The sequence below is a fragment of the Phocoena phocoena genome, chromosome 5, assembly GCF_963924675.1.
Source record: "Phocoena phocoena chromosome 5, mPhoPho1.1, whole genome shotgun sequence".
In the NCBI taxonomy this organism is placed as follows: Eukaryota; Metazoa; Chordata; class Mammalia; order Artiodactyla; family Phocoenidae; genus Phocoena; species Phocoena phocoena.
This window is the reverse complement of record NC_089223.1, coordinates 18,846,939-18,868,714: the sequence shown is the minus strand read 5'-3', so window position 1 is coordinate 18,868,714 and position 21,776 is coordinate 18,846,939. Positions and strand designations below refer to the sequence as shown.

At 40.8% G+C, this 21,776-nt stretch overlaps 1 protein-coding gene across 2 annotated transcripts in view; it reads left to right on the top strand.

The window, feature by feature from the left end:
• The first annotated feature begins 317 nt into the window (after positions 1–317).
• The window catches only part of PPP3CA (protein phosphatase 3 catalytic subunit alpha), a 298,887-nt gene continuing 277,428 nt past the window's right edge, over positions 318–21,776 (top strand). The window contains exon 1 of one of the 2 annotated variants that reach the window (XM_065877944.1): positions 318–895. In XM_065877944.1, coding sequence (XP_065734016.1) covers positions 838–895 — 58 coding nt within the window. In that variant the 5' untranslated portion in view covers positions 318–837. The remainder of the gene's footprint in view (positions 896–21,776) is intronic. The other variant, XM_065877945.1, reaches the window with a different exon arrangement.

The window sequence follows — 21,776 nt, the reverse complement described above, 5'->3', positions numbered from 1 at the left end:
AGGCTGCCGGAGAGCTAGAGGCGGGGGCCGGGAGGAGGAAGGGGAGGAGGCGGAGGCGGGAGCGGTGGCGGCGGCGGCGGCGGCGGCGGTGGCGGAGGGTAGGTTGCGCCAGGGACTGTGTCTGCCGAGCTCCGCGGCTGTGCCTGTGTGAGTGAAGGAGCAGCGCGGGGAGGCAGAGGCGAGCGCGGCCGAGAGCGGCGGCGGGACGTCTCTGGCGGCCGCCTTTCAGCGGCGGTGCTCTGTGTGGGGAAGCAGTGGCAGCGGCTGCGGCGGCAGCGGCGGCAGCAGCAGCAGCGGCAGCAGCAGCAGCAGCAGCAGCAGCGGCGGCCGCCTCTCCGCCGCCGGGGACGCTGAGGCGCGGCTGGTGGCACTGACATCGGCGGCCCTGCCTCTCCTCCCTCGCCCCCGGCCCTCCCCATGTGATCGGTCTTAATCCCGGCAGTGTGCGCGCGTGGGGCTCCATTCCGCGGTGCCCGATCTCCGTGCCGGGGTGGGTGCTCGTGTGTGCGATTCCCCTCCCCATCCCCCTTCCCCCAAGAATAAAAGAAGAACCGAGAGGCGTGCTTAGAAAATAAATAAATAACCACCACACACGCGCAGCCCGGAGCAGAGTCGGCGGGGCTGGCGGCGGCGGCGGAGGAGGAGTGAAGGCGGCGGCGGCGAAGGAGGAGGAGGGACGCGCGGAGAAGGCAGTAACTTTCAAGCCAGCTCAGAGCCCAGACCTCCAGCCAAGCGGTTTGCAGCGCGGCGGCGGCGTTGAGTGTCTGGCCCGCCGGTCCGGTCGGGGTGTGCAGTAGGACGGACGAGCAGCGCGTCGCTGTCCCCCGGCGGCCGGAGATGTCCGAGCCCAAGGCAATTGATCCCAAGTTGTCGACGACCGACAGGGTGGTGAAAGGTAAGCGGCGCGCCGCGGTCGCCCGGGTGCACAGTGTGCCGCAGGCGCCGGGCGGCTCACCTCCCCTCCCCCAGCCCCGGGTTTTCTCCCGGCTCCAGCCACGGACCTTCTAGGATATTGTGCAACCCTCGAACCCCCCTCCCTCGCGCGCCCTTCCCCCAGGCTTCCCACCCGGCCCCCCTTGGGGCATTTTTATGTAACGGGGGCGTCAGTTGGCAAATGGCTGAGCCGAGGGGAGGCGGTGGCGGGGTTGGCGGTGGCGGTGGCGGGAGGGGGCGCCCGGGGGGTGGTTGCTGGCAGGGTGTAGCTGCTGTGACAGAAATAGGAAGTGGGTGGCTGCTCGCAGTCTTGCATGGGATCGGGTTTATGGTTTTCTTTTGCAGAGGGAGGGGTGATTTATGGCTTTTCAGAAATTAATATGGCATTTTTATGTGGCCGTGGCTTTCCACCGCCTGCCTCGCTCGGGCAGGGTTCTTTCGGCGCTCCATTGCAGCAATTCCCTCCGCGCCCCCTCCCTCTTCGCTTCCCTCTGAAAGGGCCCGCACAGGACTCGCGAGAGAGCGGGAGAACGTGGGGGGAGCCCGGCGCTTCCTTCCGCGCGGGGCGGGGGCGGCCTCAGGGAGGGGGTGGCGGAGGGGACGCGCAGGGGGCGTGGGAGGCGGGGAACGACCCGAGAGCCCAGCCGCTGCCGCCCCGGGATTCCCCCGCAGGCCCTGAGAGAGACGCGGAAAGCGGTTCCCCAGCCTCCCTCGCCGCCCCCAGCCTGCCCCCGCCGAGCTGTCATTGCTCTTGAAGGGTGCCCTGCTGGAGCACACCTCCCCGGTGGTAACCTCACCCCGCTCACTTTTTCCGTGCCCCTGGCACCCGCTTGTTAACGGGCTATTTGATTCCTGTCATTGGCTCTTGTCTCCCCCGGGAGCACAGACTCCTGGCGGCGAGGGCCCTGGGGTTTCTGGCGAAGAGAAGCCGGGATGCGTGGGGGTGAGGAAGGGGACAGGTAGTGGTCTCCTCTCTCGCACCGGGGAATCCGCCGACTCCGTTGTATTCTGTGGTGGAGTGGGGGTGGAACCATCCTGTGAATCCTGGAAGGATGAGGCCACAGAGCAGATACACCAGGATTAAGTAGTATCCCTAAATGTAGTATCCCTACGTTCCTGGAGTCAGGACGCAGAGCAAAGTAGGGATGGGCACGGGCTACGCGCAGAGCGGGCCTCTGGAATTGGAAACAGCGCTGGACGGTGTAGAGAGAAAGTGTGTGTGTGTATACGCCTGTGTGTTTTGTGCCGAACAGAGATAGTATCTAATGTGGCCTGAGCATGCAAGTAGAGTGCAAGGCAATGAAGTCGTATGCACCATGAGCAGTTAGGTGAAGTAACCCAGCAGTCTGAAGACCATGCATGATGCATAAGTCCTTATGGGGCTTCGGAACTATTCATTGCTTCACTCAGGTTTGCTCAGTTTTTTTTTAAAGTAATGTGCGTGTGAGTGTGTGTATGTGTGTCTTCTCTCTCCTCTTGTTTTGGTTCTATTAGAATCATTCCTGCTTCAGTGCAGTATTCACAGACTCATCAAAATAAGGAGGTAATATCTCTAAAAAAATGACTTGAAATAGGTCTATTGATGCACAACTATTCTTTCTGCAGGCATGGATTTTCATGTAAACAGTCAATTCACATTCATTCAAAAGAACTATGTTTTGTGTTAAGGGCCTCTGTTGACATTTTCAAAAATTAAGACCTTTTGCTGAAATATCAGAGAATAACAAATATCTCCCTAAGGTGTGAAGTTTAGGTGTAATGCCAATCTGTATGTTGAGATTACCTTTTTTCAAAACACTTGATGTAAAGCTTACAATTAAAATGATAGCAGTAAATGTGTCAGCAATTAGAAAACACTCATGTGTACACATAAGGTCAGTTCTCTGTTTTAAATCGCAGAGTGTGGCTTCTTAATGTAAATGTAAAATTATCATCAAGTGAAGAATGTGAAAATAATTGTTCATACGTTCTGGCTTGATGTCTTTACCCGTTGATGTGAAAGAGCCCATTGAACCATTCCATGGCTATTTTGTCTTGCCTTTTTACAGTACTGTATTATATACATACTATCATAAATGGCTTTTCATTATACATACACATGACCACCGATAATTCAAAAAAATTTGGTTTACCTATTTTTGCAGAACTGAAATGCAGTTGGATGTAATAGATTCAAAATAGGAAAAGTTAATTTTGCATATATTTTGATAGGGATCTTGATGTGAAATTTTAAATGTGAAATTTTGTTTATAGAAAAGGTTTTATGATGAATCCTGATGTTAAGGTGGATATACTACTGCTATTCCTCTTATGCTTTCTTATAGACTTTATATGGTTGGCTTAAGAGGCATTATTGAAAGTTGGATTTGACATTTTGTCATACATATGATTTTTACCATCATTTGAGATGATAATCTATTTTGATTATCAGTCTTCTATGACATAGCATTTCCACATGAAAACATATGTATATGCTTAATGAGTAGGAAGTACATGTTTGCAGAATGGAATACAGGTTAGCAAACGATTTTTCACATTTACAAAAATTCAATAAGACATAGTTCACGAAGCCATGAAACCATGACTTTACTCTAAATTTTGTTAGAACTTTTATCTCAGTGGTCTGAGATTGACTCATGTTTTTAAAGTAGGCAAGTGAAATTTTTGTGCTCCTTAAGTATTCTTTCACTTTATAAAGTACAGATAACATTGACTCGCAAGTAGAAGTAAGAAGAATTCAGATCATTATTTCTGTGGCCGTGGTGTTTGTTTACAGTTATCTTCGTTAGTGTGATCTGGCTTTTGTTGTATAACAAACTGCTGTTTACAAATAAAGCTGTGCTTGTGGTTTTGTTTGTAGTAATGCGATGATGTGACAGCTTCCTTGATTTGTATTTCCAGAATGCAACTTTAGAAAGGTAGGCAGGTTGAGTTTTAGTCTCGACTGACTGTAGTTTTTCAGATTTTCAGCATCTTCTTGAGTGTGTTCACAGACCCTGGTCAGGTTTTAAACCTTAAAAATGGAAGGGCATGGCAGCATTGGAGAGGAAAAGCATTCGTTTAGATAACGTCAGAAAGTTACTTCATCTAGCAAAACTTGGGCTGTTTCATTTTGTCTGTTCTTGCATAAAAACAATGGAAAGTAAAACAATTCAGAGAAAACATCTTGGTAGTGCCATTTGTTGGAAAGCAGAATAGTTTCATCCATTTACTGTTTTATATTTTTAAAAAGAAGCATTGTATAATTATAAGGCAAAAGACAGAAGTCAATAAATAGAAGAATAATTATTTCCCCCTCTCCTCCCTTAATACAACCCATAGTCTGGTTTTTTCTCTTCAGTGGTGCTCCACGGGGGCCTTGTTCCAAACTCTGGCTTCCCTTCATGTCTCCCTGCCTGTTCCTGTCTTTTACTCTTCTTCGTGTGGCCCTAACATTCCCTACGGGCTGGGCTGTAGAACTTTGTTTATATGACAGTTAAACACTTGGAGGAAATCGAACTGTATGTGACAAGTCTGCTGCTTTGTTATATCTCTTGCCCTTTCCTCTTTTCCCATCTCCAGGTATTTTGTAATGGGCCTTTTACCTTAACCCAAATGGTAGAAATTCCAGATACCATGGTTGTTGAGGGGTCAATTCCTGGGAAGTGTTTTGGGGAATTTCTCAAAAGCTCTAGTTAGGGGACCCTTGTGCTTTATGTCAGATTGCTTTTAACTCTTGGGAATGCAAAAAAAGGAGCTGTCCTTCTGTGTATTGTCAGCTTATATAGTATTTGTGTAGACAAAGTACACATAGAGAAATTCTGGAAAGCTATCTAGGATCTTATAAGCAAGACGATTGTAGCTAAGTAAAATGTTAAGTAAATAGGGATTCAAGCCACTAGTGTTTCTAGCTGAATGAGGCTGGTAATACTACTTAATTAAAGAAAACAAAAATATGGTACATCAGTGATAACTGTCATGTTTGGATCTTGAAATGGAATATTAAATAACGCCATTTCTTTGCAGTGTGTCAAGAAGAGCTCATTGTGAATTTATTTTACTGATGTTTGTTACCATCAGTTGAGCTTTTCCATGTATCTGGTTTTCCATTTGAGTATAGTAAAACTGCATTAATTCAGTGTCATTAATTGAAACTTTGACTAAATGTCATTGTTTGGTGGCTGAAGTTTACATCAGCACAGGATGTGAAGAAAGGGGACCGACTGCTAATCTAATTAATACTGTAAGCAACACGATTTGGGCATGGTGAATATCCTTCAAAAGAGAACAAATTCTTTTCAGGACTTAGTGAACGGCATGCAAATTAATGCTGTTAATTGCAAATTAGATTGATCTCTTCCTTAATCCTTTCAGGATTTCCACTATAAAGTAAATATAACACAAGTGCATTGTTTTCAAAACATTCTGTAAACTTAAGGCTTAAGGCAACAGTTGCAGCTGGGATTCGGGGAAATTCCAGTGCCATCAGTTAGAAGAATTAACGTTTAAAAAATAATAGTTTTTTGGGAACTGTGGGAAGAACGTCTGCTTTAAAGAACAATCTAAGACATCCAGTTAAAATGTGAAAAAAGTAACACCTTAGGCTCTAGTTAGAGGTTTACTCTGACATTTGTTTAGATTACTTTAAAAATATGCCTTTTAAGATCTGTTTGTTTCTTTATGATGTGCTTTTATTTGTAATTTTAGAGATATGAAATATGACTGACGTAGTATGCGTTTATAGCTTTTATAATTGGCCTCTTCTGCTTTTCCTTATCTTTTTTGTCAGCCATGTGTAAAGTTGAAACTAATTATGAAACCAAATAAAGAATCCATTTAGAGTGACCTCATTGGAAAACAGCATTTTTCTAGACATAGTCTCCTTTTAGCAAATCCAGTGAAATGATATGAAAAAATCATTTTGTTAATTTTTTCAGCAGCTTTCTAGTGTAGCATTCTCCTGATGTTCAAGAGGAAAATACAGTGAGATTTTGAGTCCCAGCTTCCTATAATTCCACTGTTACGTGTTAATAACATCACAGGCTACTTGTCCTATATGTAAATGGGCAGCAGTTGTACTCGCCACTCACTTGTGAGAACCAGAAGATCATCAAATGGGAGTTGAGAGCCTGGAAGGTTACCCTTGGTCCACTCACCTGGGAATGGCAGTTCAGTCACTGCTGACACAGAATTACAAATGACAGCATGTTAATGTATTTTCAGGGTCACTCAAGAATAGTCAGGACCATTAATATTGAAATTCATGAATGCCTTGGGTCTACAGTGGTAGCTCATGTGACATTTATTTTATGGTTGAAGAAATGGAGCCAGAATAGATAGAATGGATGGTCACAGGTGGGACTAGAATGGAGGTGAGTGTAAGCCAATTCTTCCCTTTGGCAAAGATGCTCTTCTCTCTTGAGCATCTGTTTGAAACTGTCACTTCTTTTAGTAATATTTAGGATATCACATTTTGTTTTGAAATTTTCTTTATTGAATTACTGACTATATAAAATAGTTTTATTAGGAGAAGCTTTTATATCTTTATATTTAGCAGAAATTTAAAGTCTGATGGTAAATGTTATAATCTGGTTTGATCTTGGCATGAAGTTTACTAAAGGAAAACTGTTAAACAGTGTTTTCTATTCATATCAATATATATGCAGAAATAGAAATAGTGTACACTCCTGGTAAGGAGTTTTATTTACTTTTATTTTGAAAGGTGTTATTGTAAGACTATTTGTCTGAACTACAGATAATGGCCCATATTGTTACTCTGGTTTGAGGATTTTGTTAATTTCTAGGGAAAGCTCTAGAAAATAGGAGCCATTGTTTCTTTTTCTTTTTTGCGGTACGCGGACCTCTCACTGCTGTGGCCTCTCACGTTCCGGAGCACAGGCTCCGGACACGCAGGCTCAGCAGCCACGGCTCACGGGCCCAGCCGCTCCGCGGCATGTGAGATCCTCCCGGACCGGGTCACGAACCCATGTCCCCTGCATAGGCAGGCGGACTCTCAACCACTGCGCCACCAGGGAAGCCCAGGAGCCAGTGTTTCTTAGGCGATCTACTCCTTTTTTAAAATACAGTCATCAGGTAGGAATGATGTAGACGGAAACAGGGTTTCAGTTTGTAAACTGTCTTTAATATTCTTTGCATTTTGGCATTTTTAACCCATTTTATTTTATAATATTTCCATCTCCTGTATTCATACAGGCTGTATTCATTGATAAGCCATCCATTATATTTCACATAAGCAAACAAATTAAAAATTTCATATTCCTCCACGGTTAGCGATTCTGAATAATGGCTTAAAGCAGGTGGACTATCAACTTGAGGACTTAGACCTATTGCTGGAATCTCAAATCCATTTCACAAGTGCACATGCAGCTATTTAAAAAAAAAACTCTGAGGAAGCCGTTATCAGTTATTAAAATGCTATGTGTTTTTGGAATTGGATGGATTCCCTTTGAGACCATCATAGAGAGGAATAGAACTATGTGTTTTTCTTTTTATTTCCCTAGTCTGTGCTTTTGCCTCGCAGCAAAATATATTCAACTCTATTTTAAAAGATGGTCTCTCTGACTTTCTTTGAACTTCTGTCCCTTACAGCTGGAAATTCTGCATGTCTCTGCAAAAGAGCAAAACAAACAAGTAAATTACCAAAGATTTAGGTTAACAGCTGCTTCCAGATTATGACATACCACCTTTCAATGTTCGTCAATTTCAGATACTTTCTATAGTTGTGAAACCCGAAGAATGATGGTTGATGCTCAGAGAGAATATTTTATTCATATGGAGCTAAATTTAAAAAAAATTTCCCATCAGCTCCAGGATTCTAAGAGTTAAAGAGTCTCTACAGTGACTGTATAGTTCCAGTTTTTCTTTTTGGGAGGAGCAGCTACTTCTGATTTAAAATGTTCAGTTGTCTCTATGTAGTATTGGAATGTTTTGGAAATTTTAGTATGTCAGTGTCTAAACTGTATCTCCCAAGGTTGCTGCATTTACTTGGATGTTACATAAAATGATTTGTTAAAATGTGTATTCAAACTTTTAGTTTGGGAAATACAGTGCCTAGCTAATAGTGCCTAGCTCAATGCCTTGCACTTTGGGCACTGAATAAATTCTTGTTGAATGATTTGGGCAATGCACAATTATCACGTGTCTCCTGAAGCCATAAATGGAGACACATTATATGTTTATTTTGAGTGCGTTATATAAATTTCGATTCTCTGTAGATGGCTCTATATGGTGAGTGCCCGGTTAATTGGAATGCTGCCTTCTCCAGCGACATCAGGGAATGGAGTATGAGAAGAAGGCATTACAAAGGTGACACAGTTAGATTGAGGGCAGTTTTGTTGTTTGGTCATTTGGACTGGCTTTATGCCAGCTGAGTTTAAAAGGCTAAATCCTTTTCAACTTAGCATATTAACTTGAACCTGAAAGCTTTCTTTCAGTTTCTGTTGTATTTCTCCTTAGGCCGATCAATTTTTGACGAGTGAGAAAAGATATGTTAATCATTCAGTGTTTGATTTATTGGGTGATTTATATGTTTTAACTATTGTACAAACTTGGACTTGAAGAGAACAATGACCTGGCAAATCTCATGAGGAGAAACAAAACACGAAAAATCGAAACCAAAACAAAGCAAAATTCTCTTCCTTTGTTTACATCTCAATTCATCATTTTCTGTAAAGCTTTTGTAATCCAGTAATGTGGCCTTCTCCAGCATAAGCTCCTGCCGTTCTCTGCCCCCGCAGTGTCACTGGAGTCTATCTAGTGGGAAGATACAGGGGCCGTGAGAAGTTAAAAAAGGTGGCACCAACTCTGCTGACTCCTTATGTTCTCCTAAGTGGGCTTTAAGCCATTCATTGACATTTGCTTTTAAACATCTTGTGAGCTATGCCATTTTATCAAATTAAATTAAAAGCACAATATATTCTCTTAAAATGACAGAACCTGAGTCAGGGCTTCAAGTTTGTGGTATAATTTTTTTGCTTTTTACAAAGGAATTAAATTTCTTTTTATTATTAAACCTGGCATTGTTGGTCTGCTATGTATATTTAATGTTAATAAATTAAAGTACATGCATACCTTCTCTGTGTGGGTCTGACTATTGGCATGATAACAGTTCTCATCATTTGATTCTCATTATTACAGCTTTAGTTCAAATGTCACCTCCTCTGGGACCCACATCTCCTGATACCTTCACTCATTGGAGTGAAGGGACACAGTCTCTTCGGTCTCACAGCGGACACCTTGAATAGAGCATGTTGCTGTGATGATTTGTTTACCTGACTGCCTCTCCTCCCCAGAAGTGGAGAGCCCAGAAGACTGGGTGTTGGTTCCACTTATCTTTGTATCTTTAGCCCTAGCACAGGGCCTGCCCTAGAACAGGCATTTGATACATGATTGTTAAATAAATGAAATAATAGATAAAGGATAAGAGGGATTTAAAATTTTAAATTATAGGGTTCTTTTCTGTTTTGAAATTTTGTGGATCTTAAATCATGGGTGGCTCACAAACGTGAGGAGTTTCTTGATTTGTAAGTGCCCATCCTGTAGAAGGTGTTTTTCACATGAGTTTTGAAATACTCTGTTTTATAATTGGGGTTGTATGTTTTTTGCCTAATAGCCAGCCTGCAGAAGCATAACTGGCAATAGTGGCTTACCCAGGGAGTGCTTAGTTTTCAGTGAGTCAGTGTCAAAGGGTGTATAGGTCGATTTACTCAAAGTTAGGTGATGTTTTTTTTCCTCAGGAAGATTGGAGATTATCCCAGGCTGTGGGGTGAGCTATTGTGACAGGCATCTGGGAGGCCCAGAGTCCACTTCACAATCATATTACTTACCTTGAGAAACGCGCAAATCCAAATGAATAAAGGTTAATACGTGTAGGAACCAAAACAGAGATGTAAAGCGTACTGCAGGCCCAAATATGAGGTGTCTGTGTAATAATACTAAAAAGTCTTCAGGCCGCGAGTACAGGCTGCTTGTGAGCCCGCTCTCCTGATGGCATATCTGCATGGTGAACGCTTTGAGGAAAGCATGGCCCTGGGATCAGGGAGGCAGCATGGTGAGCTGCCTGCTCTGATGGCTGTCACAGAGGACCACAGATGGATCTGCACGAGCCCACACTTGGTCATATGGCTCGCCGTTAAAGCAGGCCAGCCGGGGCTTTCCCAGCTCTGGTTTATGAGCCAGGATTTAATGTCTCCCTAGCACAGAAATACTTTTCCTTCAAGGAGCTGAAGACTAGGGAAACTATATTCCTACATAAAAATCTCATCATTGTCAACCTTCGCCCATCTGTGTTTAGCAGCCGGGGGGGGAATCGCTCTTGTCTTCACCTCTAGTCAGAATTCTACATGAGTGCTGTGTCTCACTGCACATGCACTTCTAGAAACAGATGTAGAAAATTTGGAATATGTTGAGGGGGAAAAAAAGAGGTTCCCTCCGAGTGACTAAAGGGTTTTAAATTGTGGCAGGAACTGAGAGATTCTTCAGTCTTAAAAAGAAAAGGTTGAGTGGTGATTTAACTGTAGATTTAACATATTAAAAAGTCTCTTTCTACAGCGGATCACACTCAGATGTTATCCATCACCACTATCAAGTGGATAAGAGAAAACACTGTTCGGAAGCATTAGGGATTTAGGTGATTTTTTTTTTTTTTTTTATAACCAATCAAGGACATTTAACCCTGGAATGCATTGTGGGGATCTTCTGAATAGAGAGAATACATGATCCTCATTTATTTGGGTGTAAATGAGATCTGAGACTAAAATTATGAAAATTTGAAGCTAGAAGAAACCTTGGAAGTCTAACTCCTGTCCAGCCTGGAGCCAGTCCTCTGATTGTGAACTGGTGAGAGGGATCGGAGTTTATGTGGGAAACCTTTTATCTCTTACACTTGCTCAAGTCTGGACCCTAACCACAATGAACAAATCGGACTCCTAGAATGGGACAGTGCCCCAGAAATCTAGCTCAGGCTATCTCCAGCGTGGAACCCCTGTCCAGACTCGCTGAGGGATAGTTTTCCACTGCCTGTGAACATATGTAGTGAGAAGGAGCTCCCGAATTCTTAAGATCTCCTGCTCTATCCTGGCCATTTCTGCCCGTCAGGGTGTTTCCTAATGTTTGACCTCAGTCTGATGCTCTGACATACATGTTTGTTGTTCCTTGCATTGCCCTACAGAGTTCGATGAAATGAACCTTTTCTGTCTTTTACAAGAGAGCTTATTTGATACTAAAAACAGCTTCCCTGTTCTTAACTCTTCTAGCTTTTTCCCACATGTCATGGTTTCTGGGTTTTTCCCCATCCCAGTAGCCTTCTTGGAAAACCACATCAGGTTGTCAGGGTCTCTTGAAACTGGGGAAGTGGGCAAAGGTTCATCTTGGCTTACTTCCTTCTGTGAAACCTCTAGCACCGTGGGCTCGGTTGCTTCACTGTTCTTGTGCTAACCTTTAAACTTCCTGGAACGCAAGTCCTCCACTTGGGGGGCCCAGTCTAGCATCCATCCCATGATGTCCCTTGTCTGGGTGAGGGCCCCCAGCGTCGGGATACTCTTACTTCTCGTGCCCTCTTCCTACTGAATTTTCCTTCAATTGTATCTTCTCCCAGTCCTGCTGCATCTGCAGCTTTAAGGTATTGAATACCTAATCTGCTCTGTAACTAGGAGCTTTCCAGAAAACCTGGCTAGCAGATGCATTTTACCAGTGACTTCTGTAGGCATTGTTTGTATTTTGCTTGCTTTTATTTGTAATACAGGCGAGTACTAAAGACAGTGTGATAGCCTGACACCACGGTGGTTTAGTGGGGTAATTGAGGACAGGCCAAGTTCCTTGTTTACTTTTCAAATCACACCATGAAGGCGCCTCAGCACCCGACTTGACCAGAGCCCAAACCTGCCTCTTCTGCCTGCTCTAACTTCTGGCACACTCTGTCTTTAATAGTTGTTGATAAACAGCTCCTAAGGCCATTGAAATTGGCTAACCCAGCGAGTCCGATTGTAATTTGATAACTAGTTTAAGTTTCACCGAGGCCTAAAAGAGGCCAGTGGCTTCCAACTGCAGTGTCACAACACATTTCTGTGTTACACTCAGCTGTGAGGTATTAACAGCTACTGATAACGACATACAGAAGTTTGCAAATGACTTATTTTAAAATATCTATATATAAACTAGGGTGGATTCAAGTTCAGCCTTAAAATGCTACTTTCACTTCATCCTGATGTGTTTCCTCATGCGGGAGAGGATGCGAGCTGCAGCTGTCACGGTGGGTATTTGCATAGCTTGCAGTCCTCTTGATCTTACCGATATGCCTTTAATCACAGTGGAAATCAGACATTCTTGTAAGTTGTGGCAGTGTTTGCCTTCATTTCCGTGAGCATTTTTGAGGATAGTTTATTAGAACCTGGATTCACTCATGCTATGTTCTGTGCAAGTGAATGTCATGTCATATGCATCTTGAGAGAAAAAAAAGTCTGAGACTTGAGAGTAGAGAGCAGACCTTTGCTAGCCAGATCTGTAGATTGAATAGATCTTGAAACATATAGGTAGGCACTTTTGGGGTGATTTCAAAGTGCCTTATGAAACTTTCTCTCCTTGAACATCTCCTAGGGGGTCACACCTGAAATTCCATTATAAATTACTTATTTAGGATAAGATTGGCCTTCTTGATAGAGGTTTCGAAAGTAACTGATCTGTAAAAAATAATTTAGTGAATTGACTAGTTGTTTTTTTTGGGGGGGTTTTTTTGCCTTTGGGTGGTATTGAATCCAGGAAAAATCGTGTATTTTAGGAGTCTTTTTGTGAGTGAACGTTCATTTCTCTTTAAATCCGTATCCCATGCCTCTTGTACCACTCGATTTTCCATACTGCCTCCTTCAAGTATATCATTGTAATATCCCCCAGTTGGTAAATAGATTAAATAATCCATTATCAAGTGTAAAATAGCTGTTAGAAAATATTATTTCCTTCACTTACCACACCATCCATCTCTCCATCCATTCTTCTGTTCTGTCCATGCATGCATGCATCAGAGTTTTAGTGCCCCCTGCTTCCTGGCTCTGTGCTATGTTCTCAGAGCTTACAATAAAGTAGACAGTCTCTGAAGGTTACTGTCCAGTGTGAGGTGCGAAAGCAAATCACAATATAAGTTATAATTACTTTAATAGCAGAAGATGCAGCATGCTGTGGAGTGCGGAGATGGATGTGACTGTCTTCAGAGACTGTACTTTCATTTTTTGGCAAAAATAAATGGAACTGATATTAATTTTCTCTGTGTGTAGCATGATAGGCACATTGTTAGGATGTGGGCTTATTTTAAAGTGAAGATGGCATAAAAAGTGCTGCAAAAGGAGTGATGAGCATTTAGATCTGAAATTCTGTAGCTATTACAGCTACCTGTGAGCAAAGCATATGAGAGAATCATGGGCTATTGAAGGTGGAAGTGACTTTTAAAGTCAACTAGTTAGCTATCTTCCAAAAAAAAAAAAAAGACCTTCCTGTAAAATGGTTAATAACCCCCTATCCCCCCTAATTTCCAGTGATGGGGAGGCAGCATCAGAGTGTGGAAAGAGTACTGGTTTATGGTTTGACAGAACCTGCATTTCAATCCTTTCTCCATGTGCCAGCTGTGTGTTCATGGGGAAGTTATGTAATCATCCCGAACCCAATTTTTCTTAACTGAAAAGTGGAAACAGTAATACTGATTTTGAAGGTGGTGGTAGCCAGGAGAGGAATTGTATGTGAAATGCCTTCCCTACTGCCTGCTCAAAACGAGCCCTCGGTAGCTGTTAGGTATTGTTATTTTATTGTTGGACAGCTCCCTTGAAAGCGCAGCGTTCTTCTTCTAGAATTAACCTGCATTAAAGCATATACTTTGTCACCTCCTACCCACTGTCCAATCCATTGTAGTTTGGGGGCCTCTACCATTCCTCTGAAACAGTATGGCAAAGGTTACCAATGACTGTCCAGTTGCTGGTCTCTGTGATATTGGACATGGTGGGCCACCTCTTTCTTCCAGAAACATTGTCCTCATTGTCTTTCTTGGATTTCCCCTTTTTCTGACTTGTCAGCTCGTCTTGATTGAATCCTAAATGTTCTTTTATCCCTTTACAAGTTCTTCCAGGCAGTTTCACCTCCTTACACTCATAGGACTTACTTCTGCTTATAGGCTGATGATTAACACATCTGTATCTGCTATCTAGTCTTTTGTCTGGATCTTTCTCTCAAACCGTATATGCAGCAGTTGCTGTGGATGGATATGGTGAAAGTAAAGTGGGGTGTTTGTTCCCCTGTGTTTTCTATCCTGGGCGCAGTGTGACTACCATGTGTCCAGTTAATTAAATCTGTCCTTCAGTTCAGATCTTTTAACTACTTCACCCAGTGCAGCAGTATCCTCCCAACATTAGTCTCTTTGTTTTCAAACTTGTCCCCTCTCTAACATTCATTATCATTAGAGTGATCATTTAAAAATGAACATCTGATTCAGCTAATCCCATTTTTGGTTATCTTTTTCTGACTGAATTTTAGGAACTCTTTATATTATAGGATTTGACCCTTATTGCCTGAATATCAAAAATATTTACAGTATATATAGCGTATGTCACATTGTGCTGAACTTACTTTAAGTGTCTTCAGTTTATTACAATATAAGTTCTTGGGAGCAGGGAGAACATTTTTTATTCACATGTGTATTCTGCATGCATGGGGCTATTTGGTCTCTATAAAGTTGATGGAACTAAACTGAACAACTTAAAAATCCCAATGGTACCTTCTATGGTTTTCTGTTCGTTGTTCCTCTGCATGGAACACTCTTGCTCATTACTGTGTCCTTCTTCTGTGTAAAACTTACTTTGCTGATCCCCTCAGGCATAGCTGCCTGTGCTTCCTCTTGTACTTGGTACACACAGGGTATCACAAACATTTGCAACACAACTTTCTCTTTAACTGTGAAATCTTCAAGGACAAGCCTCTATTCACTTCATCTCCCCAGGCTTAGCATGATGACTGGCACATAGTTAATCTTTGTTTTTGCTTTTTTTCCCTCCAGCAAACGAATTGACTGGAAAAGCTATATCTGATCATCACGAAAACGTAGTGATATCAATACTTGCTTTTTTTCTCCTCCAATATCATACTTTTTATTCACGTAGCCCAGGTTGGATTGCTTTTTCTAGTACGCTTGACTTATGGAATCCCTGACTTCCTTATCCATCTCCCCAGGCATTTTCATGTAAACGTATAAGCCAGGTCTCCTTTACTCTGGATTTTGTAATTATTTTACACACTTCTAAGCACAAGCATTAGCTTGTGCTAATAATATAATATAAGCTTCTAGGCTTTTTAGATCTTTTATTTAAACATATGGATTCTTTTACCTCTTCTTTCTAGTTATTTGCCCCAATTTGTGTCCTTAGTAGATTTGCCTAGGCCTTTATTTAAGCTTGGCAACCAAATGAAATTTTGGAGCCAGTCAGTGTGGATGAGTGAGTTCACAAATCTTTACTTCAGGTTCCGCATATATAACATGGGAAAAAATCCCACCTGTGTTAATAAAAAACTTGTGGCTTCTGTTTAAAAAAAGAAAAAAAGGGAGGTGCTTGAGTAATCGTTGTCCTTGACCTTTTCCTTACCTAATTGATGTGTTTTTCTATAGCTGTACTTTAGAATGATAAATTAAAAACAATTTTCCAGTGCCTTTGCCTGCCTTGAGACTTCCTTTACTCTTTTGTCATTTCAGGGAGTGGAAGGAATGAATTTTCCATCGATAATGGTTAGAGAGTTGGTGTGTTTATTAATGGCATATGTCTTGTAATATGTTATTTCACCTGATTATATTTGAAGAGAACACTTGTTAACTTGTCAGCTACTTTGTTTCTCCATAGGATCTCGCTCAAAGTAAATAAATAGTAAAGTGAATACACACACACACACACACACACACACACACACACACACACACACACGAGCTTTCTATTCTAAAAATGTTAATAACATTAATGTATATGCCCTGCACATGCATTACCTAGCTCTATCCTTCTAATCACACTGAGGCTAGGGGAGATTCAGTACCCTTCCAAGGTCATGCAGTGAGTGAGTGGTGGAGCAGGTGTTTGGACTCTAGATCCTGGACTTTTACCACCATGACACTAAGCTCAAGTATACTCAAGGCCACATTCATTAGTTGGTATCAATGAATTGATAGAAAATAGAGTTTATTAGGGATTTGTTTTTATGTAAAATATTGTTACTGCTGGAAATCACTTTAGTGGAACACCATTAGCCTTTCCTGTGGGAGAAAAATGTAGCTTTCTAATGGGGTAAGTATATCGGCTTCCTTTTTAGAAATATGTAGCTAAGGTTCACAAACAATGGGACTGTTAACCGGGCTTTACTTGGCACTGCTGACCCTATCATTGCGTTATAAGACAAACTAATCTAAAACATAAAAAGAGTGCTAACTGTGAGTTACGTAAAGAAGGTATTTTTATTGAACCTTGAGATTTTCCTCTAGGTTAAAACCATGAAAAAAAAAATCTAGTGCTGGCTGTGGTATCTACTGTTGGCCTTTGTTTTAGAGTCTTTGCTTCTTTACATTCATCATATTTTTGTCACTAAAGCAAATAAAGGAAGCCACACATAGCTAAAGTGAAAGCCACTTCAAGGAGACGTCACATGAAACATTTTGAGGAGGGAGTTATGTGGTTTCATCGTAGCATTTTAGATGCAAATGCGAATCGTTCTGAGATCAGAATTTTTCGTTTACCACTTGTAACCATTCTGTACTATGGCGAATGCTGAGGAGTAGCCTAGTTGCACTTTTAAACCAATGTTGTAATTAGTTAAAAGGGTGATGATTCAGATTGAGAATTTTAATGCTTCTCTGAGGCAGGTGATTAGAGAAATTCATTTCTTTGTTCATATGATTGCTAAACACATTTCTGATCGAGCTACACCTGGTTGGACTGACTGTGGGAAGTCTTGCAGGTAAAATAGCTGTAGGTCACAGGCTCAGCTGGAACGAAAGATGGAGCACCCTGCCTTGATGCCCTGAGTGTAAATTCAGGGAGCTCCAATTTCATACTGAGGCCTCTGGCTTTCCCTTGCTTCACAGCTAATACCTTTGTATGTGGGAAATTTTCTTCCCTGCTGGAATCATCTTAGGTTCATATTTTCTTTTCCTCTCCTTTTTTCCCCCTGTGACATTTTTGTGAACCTTGGATTTCAAATATGATTTTTTTTTTTTTGGTGGTTGTTTAAAGGTGTTCATTAACACATAGAAGAAAAAAATTGAATAACCTTAATTCTTAGAGCGCAGTACAACTAGGGTATTTCATTGACAGTTCTTGTTTTTTATTTATAAGTATATATGTATAAATAAATATATATTTCATGGCTTGAAGAAACAGAATATACGTTACAACTTTCCTGCTGTGTGTGTTTATTTTAATCCTTGAGCCAGACCTTGCCTGAAATAAGCTTTACCTTTTAAGGAAATTGATACCATGGTATGATTATGCTTAGTGTTTATTATTGCATGCATAGATAATTTGAATGTTATTAGTATAAGAAAAATATCAGGTAAGTCTGTATTCAGATAGGAATATCTTAAGTAAAATAACCAGTGACTAAGCGTCCCATTCATTCCATATATGAACAGTATGAAAAATATGTAAGAAACATGCTTGGTTACTTTTTTAAAAAATGTGGCTTTAACTTGTGTCTTAAGAGTGAAATTGTAGAGTAGAAGATTAATAACATAGAGTGCTTCTTTTGAGAGTTCCCCTAGAAAGTACGACTCCTGAACTCATTTTACTATTTGTTCTTTCTTTAACTGAAGAGGGAGGCCAGCATATTTGCAGTACATTCCAGGCTTTAGAATTTGTATTTATGGAAGAGAGTCATGCCCCTTGGAGTCCCATTTGGTGACAACATTTGATTAGAATTCAATTGGAATGGATATAAGTGAGATTTGATGTGTCATTTTTTCTACATATTCTTTAAAAAATGGAAACGTGCATAAATTGCTTACTATATATCCACTATCTAAAATAATTTTTCCCAGTCACTCTTATGCTAAACTGTGTATTGTGAAGTTATGCACTTTCCCTCTGTATAAAGTTTCCAACTGTGAGGTTTTGTGAATGGTTGGATTTATTTCTGGAATGATGGAATTGTCTCCGATAATGTATATTTTTAAATGATTATGTAATTATGTTATAGATAATAAAGGTACCATCTGGTCTTATTTGAACTTCTGTCCTGTGAAGAGATGGAACCAGAAGTGATAGTTTGCTTTTGATTATTTGGCATGTATTCAAGATATTACTTTCCTCCTGAACTGCTGTCCCCAGCTGCTATCCAGAGATTTTCATAAATGAAAGTAGTGAGTGTGAGAAAAAGCCATGTTACTTGTAGTCAGGGCAATAGTGTAGCAGCTAGATGTGATGTTTGTCTATAGGTCACCCTTAGTTGATTGACATGCATTGACCCTTGTGTTGTCATGCAAGAAACCTTTTTATGCATTTATCTCAGGATATGGCATTCTGGAGAATTCATTATATGTTACTTGTTGCTATTTATGATGGAATCTGGTCTAGACTGTTAAGAAAGGGGTAATAGGATGAAATGGCCGGGTGATGGCAAACCATCTTCAGTCATCATAGACCCACCTGGTTCTATTTTAGAAACACTTTACCATTCTTTTTGCTTCTCTTTAAATTTGACCCATTTGGATTAAAATTAAATTTGTCTTTATGATGTGACCTGCTTAGTGTCAGTTATTTTTTTAAAATGCTGTTTCCTTTAATTCCTGTGGTAAAGCTTATCAGGTGGCTAATGTGAAAACCTACTGAAGAGTCTTCTGGGGATCAGAGAAGTTAAATAATTTGTTCATGGTCACAGAACTAATCAGTGGTGAAGCTGAGATTCAAAACTAGAACACTTGGGCTTCCCTGGTGGCGCAGTGGTTGAGAGTCCGCCTGCCGAGGCAGGGGACACGGGTTCGTGCCCCGGTCTGGGAAGATCCCACATGCCGCGGAGCGGCTGGGCCTGTGAGCCATGGCCGCTGAGCCTGCGCGTCCGGAGCCTGTGCTCCGCAACGGGAGAGGCCACAACAGTGAGAGGCCCGCGTACCGCAAAAAAAGAAAAAAAAGTAGAACACTTAAAAATTGTTTTGAAAAATTTCAGGTATACATAGAGGTTGAGAGAAGACGACCATTAACCCCCATGTACTTAACTCACAGTTAATCATGGAGATATTCCGATTTCACTATATTTGCTTTATATATTCCTTTTTTCTTCTTCTTTGGTGAAGTATGTTAAAGCAGATCTCAGACATCATGTTATCAAATGTCAAATTTTGACTCTGGGGCAAACATTTTATCTCTATACCAAATGGTCTAAGTATAGGAGAGAATGTCATAACGTAAACACTGAACAAATGGAAGCCATATCTTTCTAGAAAATGAGTTATATATCTGCATTCAGTTTTCTTGATATGGGTAGTCATCATTGCTATTCATTTGTTAATAAAATAGTGATGAAAGAGCTAAAAATTAGTGAGTACTGATTCTGGGCTAGGAACAGCCCCTCGTGCTTCATGCGTATTACCTCAGTTCACAATAACCCCCTGTTATATAATCATTTCTTGTGGGTCAAATTGCTTTTTAAAAATAAGTATGTCTTTATATATATAAAAGTGAAATATTCTACATCACCTTCAACTGTAATATCTTTTCCGCTTCTCACTTTTAATACTGATTATAGTAATATATGGATGGAGGGATGGAAGGTTGCTGCTCAGAAGTATGGTCCATAGACCAGCAGGATCAGCTTTGCCTGGGAGCACATTAGAAATACAATCTCAGGCCATAACCTAGGCTTTTTGCATCAATTTGCATTTTGAATAAGATCCTTAAGACTTCTATATGCATATTAAAGTTTGAGAAGCCCTGGATAGCATTTAAACAAGTGCCTCCCAAGCATGGCTGCACATTCAATCACCTGGAAAACTTTGAAACCTACCAGTGCGGCCTCCCCTTGACCAATTAAATTAGACTCTCTAGGTGAGGCCCCAGCATTTGTTTTTTTTTTTTTTTTAAGTCTCCTGGTGATACTTAAGTTTGGCCAGGCTTTAAAGTGCACTGGTTTAATAGGACTAGAGTATCTTTCCATTCTGTTTTAGCTACTTAACTCTAAACAAAACATTTCATCTTGTAAATCATATATTGAAAATGATGCTATCAATATGAGAATTGAAGATGAAAGAAATTTTTGGCTTACACTGAATCTTTTTGGTGATGTTAATTCATTGATAATTCCATAGAAAATAATTCCCTTTTATGCAGGACTGAACTTCCTCACTGTTCTTATTCGTCCTTGGCACTAGGGAATGAAAATGTTGCCAAAATTTATTGTCTTTTTTTTTTCCCCCCATTTTATCCTTCAGGTGAAGAATTAGAGGGAGGCAGGGAGTTGTGAAATACCAAATGGATGAAAACTGGGCTAAAAGTCATTAAATAAATTCATGAGATTACACTGGATAGGAGTCTATTTTAATTTTGCTCTTAAATTTTGTTTCCTGTGTGTACATGGATATTTGCTTTTCTTTAAGTCAATGACTTTTGTATTCTGTCATTCATCTGCAGTTATTGAGTGCTTAGAAAATGCAGCCAAACGAACAAAGTAGTTGAAGGGAACTGAACAATGCAGAGAAGTGCAGTATTTATGTGCTCCTTACGCTGAGTTGCAGGTGGTGGAGTGGTTTAGAGCCTGGGCTCTGGAGCCAAACTACCTGCATGGAATCCTAGCTCTGCTGCTTATTTGCCGTGTGACCAGGGGCAAGTTAATTATGTGCCTCAGTTTTTTTGTTTATGTTTTAATCTGTAAAACAGGGTAATAATGGCATTTACCTGTAGAATTGTTGTGGTGATTAGATGAATTAATATATGTGTAAAGCACTTAGAAGAGTGCCTAGCACATAGTAAGTGCTATGTATTTGCTGATAGTATTACGATTATTAAATTTTCCATACCTAGAAGAGAAAAGGTGGCTTATATGTGAAAGTATAGACCCTTACCCTAATGCTTTTAACATGGGAGAGATTCTTCAGGCTAAAACAGGATTTTTGTTTGGGGAAATTGGGTCCCTGATTAGAGCAGGGACACAATATGTAATATGTTCAGACATTTACGTATTCTGACTCCATTTGTTCCTTGATACATTGGGTAAGTGGGTTAATCAATCCAAGCTTGACTGAAGTGGGGGGTCGGTAACACTTATCACATGGATACAATTAACCTTAGTTTCTAGAAGTACTTTATATTCCTTGAATAAGAGGCCTTGAAGAAATTCAAATTTTAGTCTTTAAAATAATTGCTTTCCCAAAAGCCCTGTGGTAGCACGTTTGAATACTTTTAAAGCCATTTGCTAGATTAGTAGCATTTTATAGTTTGGTTTTATTTGAGGAATGGCTTTAGACACAGAGGAAATGTGACAGACAGATTAGGAGGCTCTCATGGCAGGCCTGAGTTATTGGAATATTAGGACCATAAATATGGATACTTCAAGGAACCTGAAGATTACAGTTTAGCCCAGTGCCTTTATTTTACAGGTGACAAAATTGTGGCTGAAATGTGAAGGTTTTAATGCTCTAGTGAGAATGCACATTTTATTTTTACTTATTTTTTATACTTTTCTCATTAATTAAATACATTTTATGCACATAAATGCATATATGTGTCAAGTGTGGCAAAAATAATGTAATAGCAACACTGAATACTTTTCTATAATACAGTATTTTTTGTGTCCATTTTTATACCTCTTCAAAGTTGTGATATCAACAAAATGTTTTACTGCTTTAT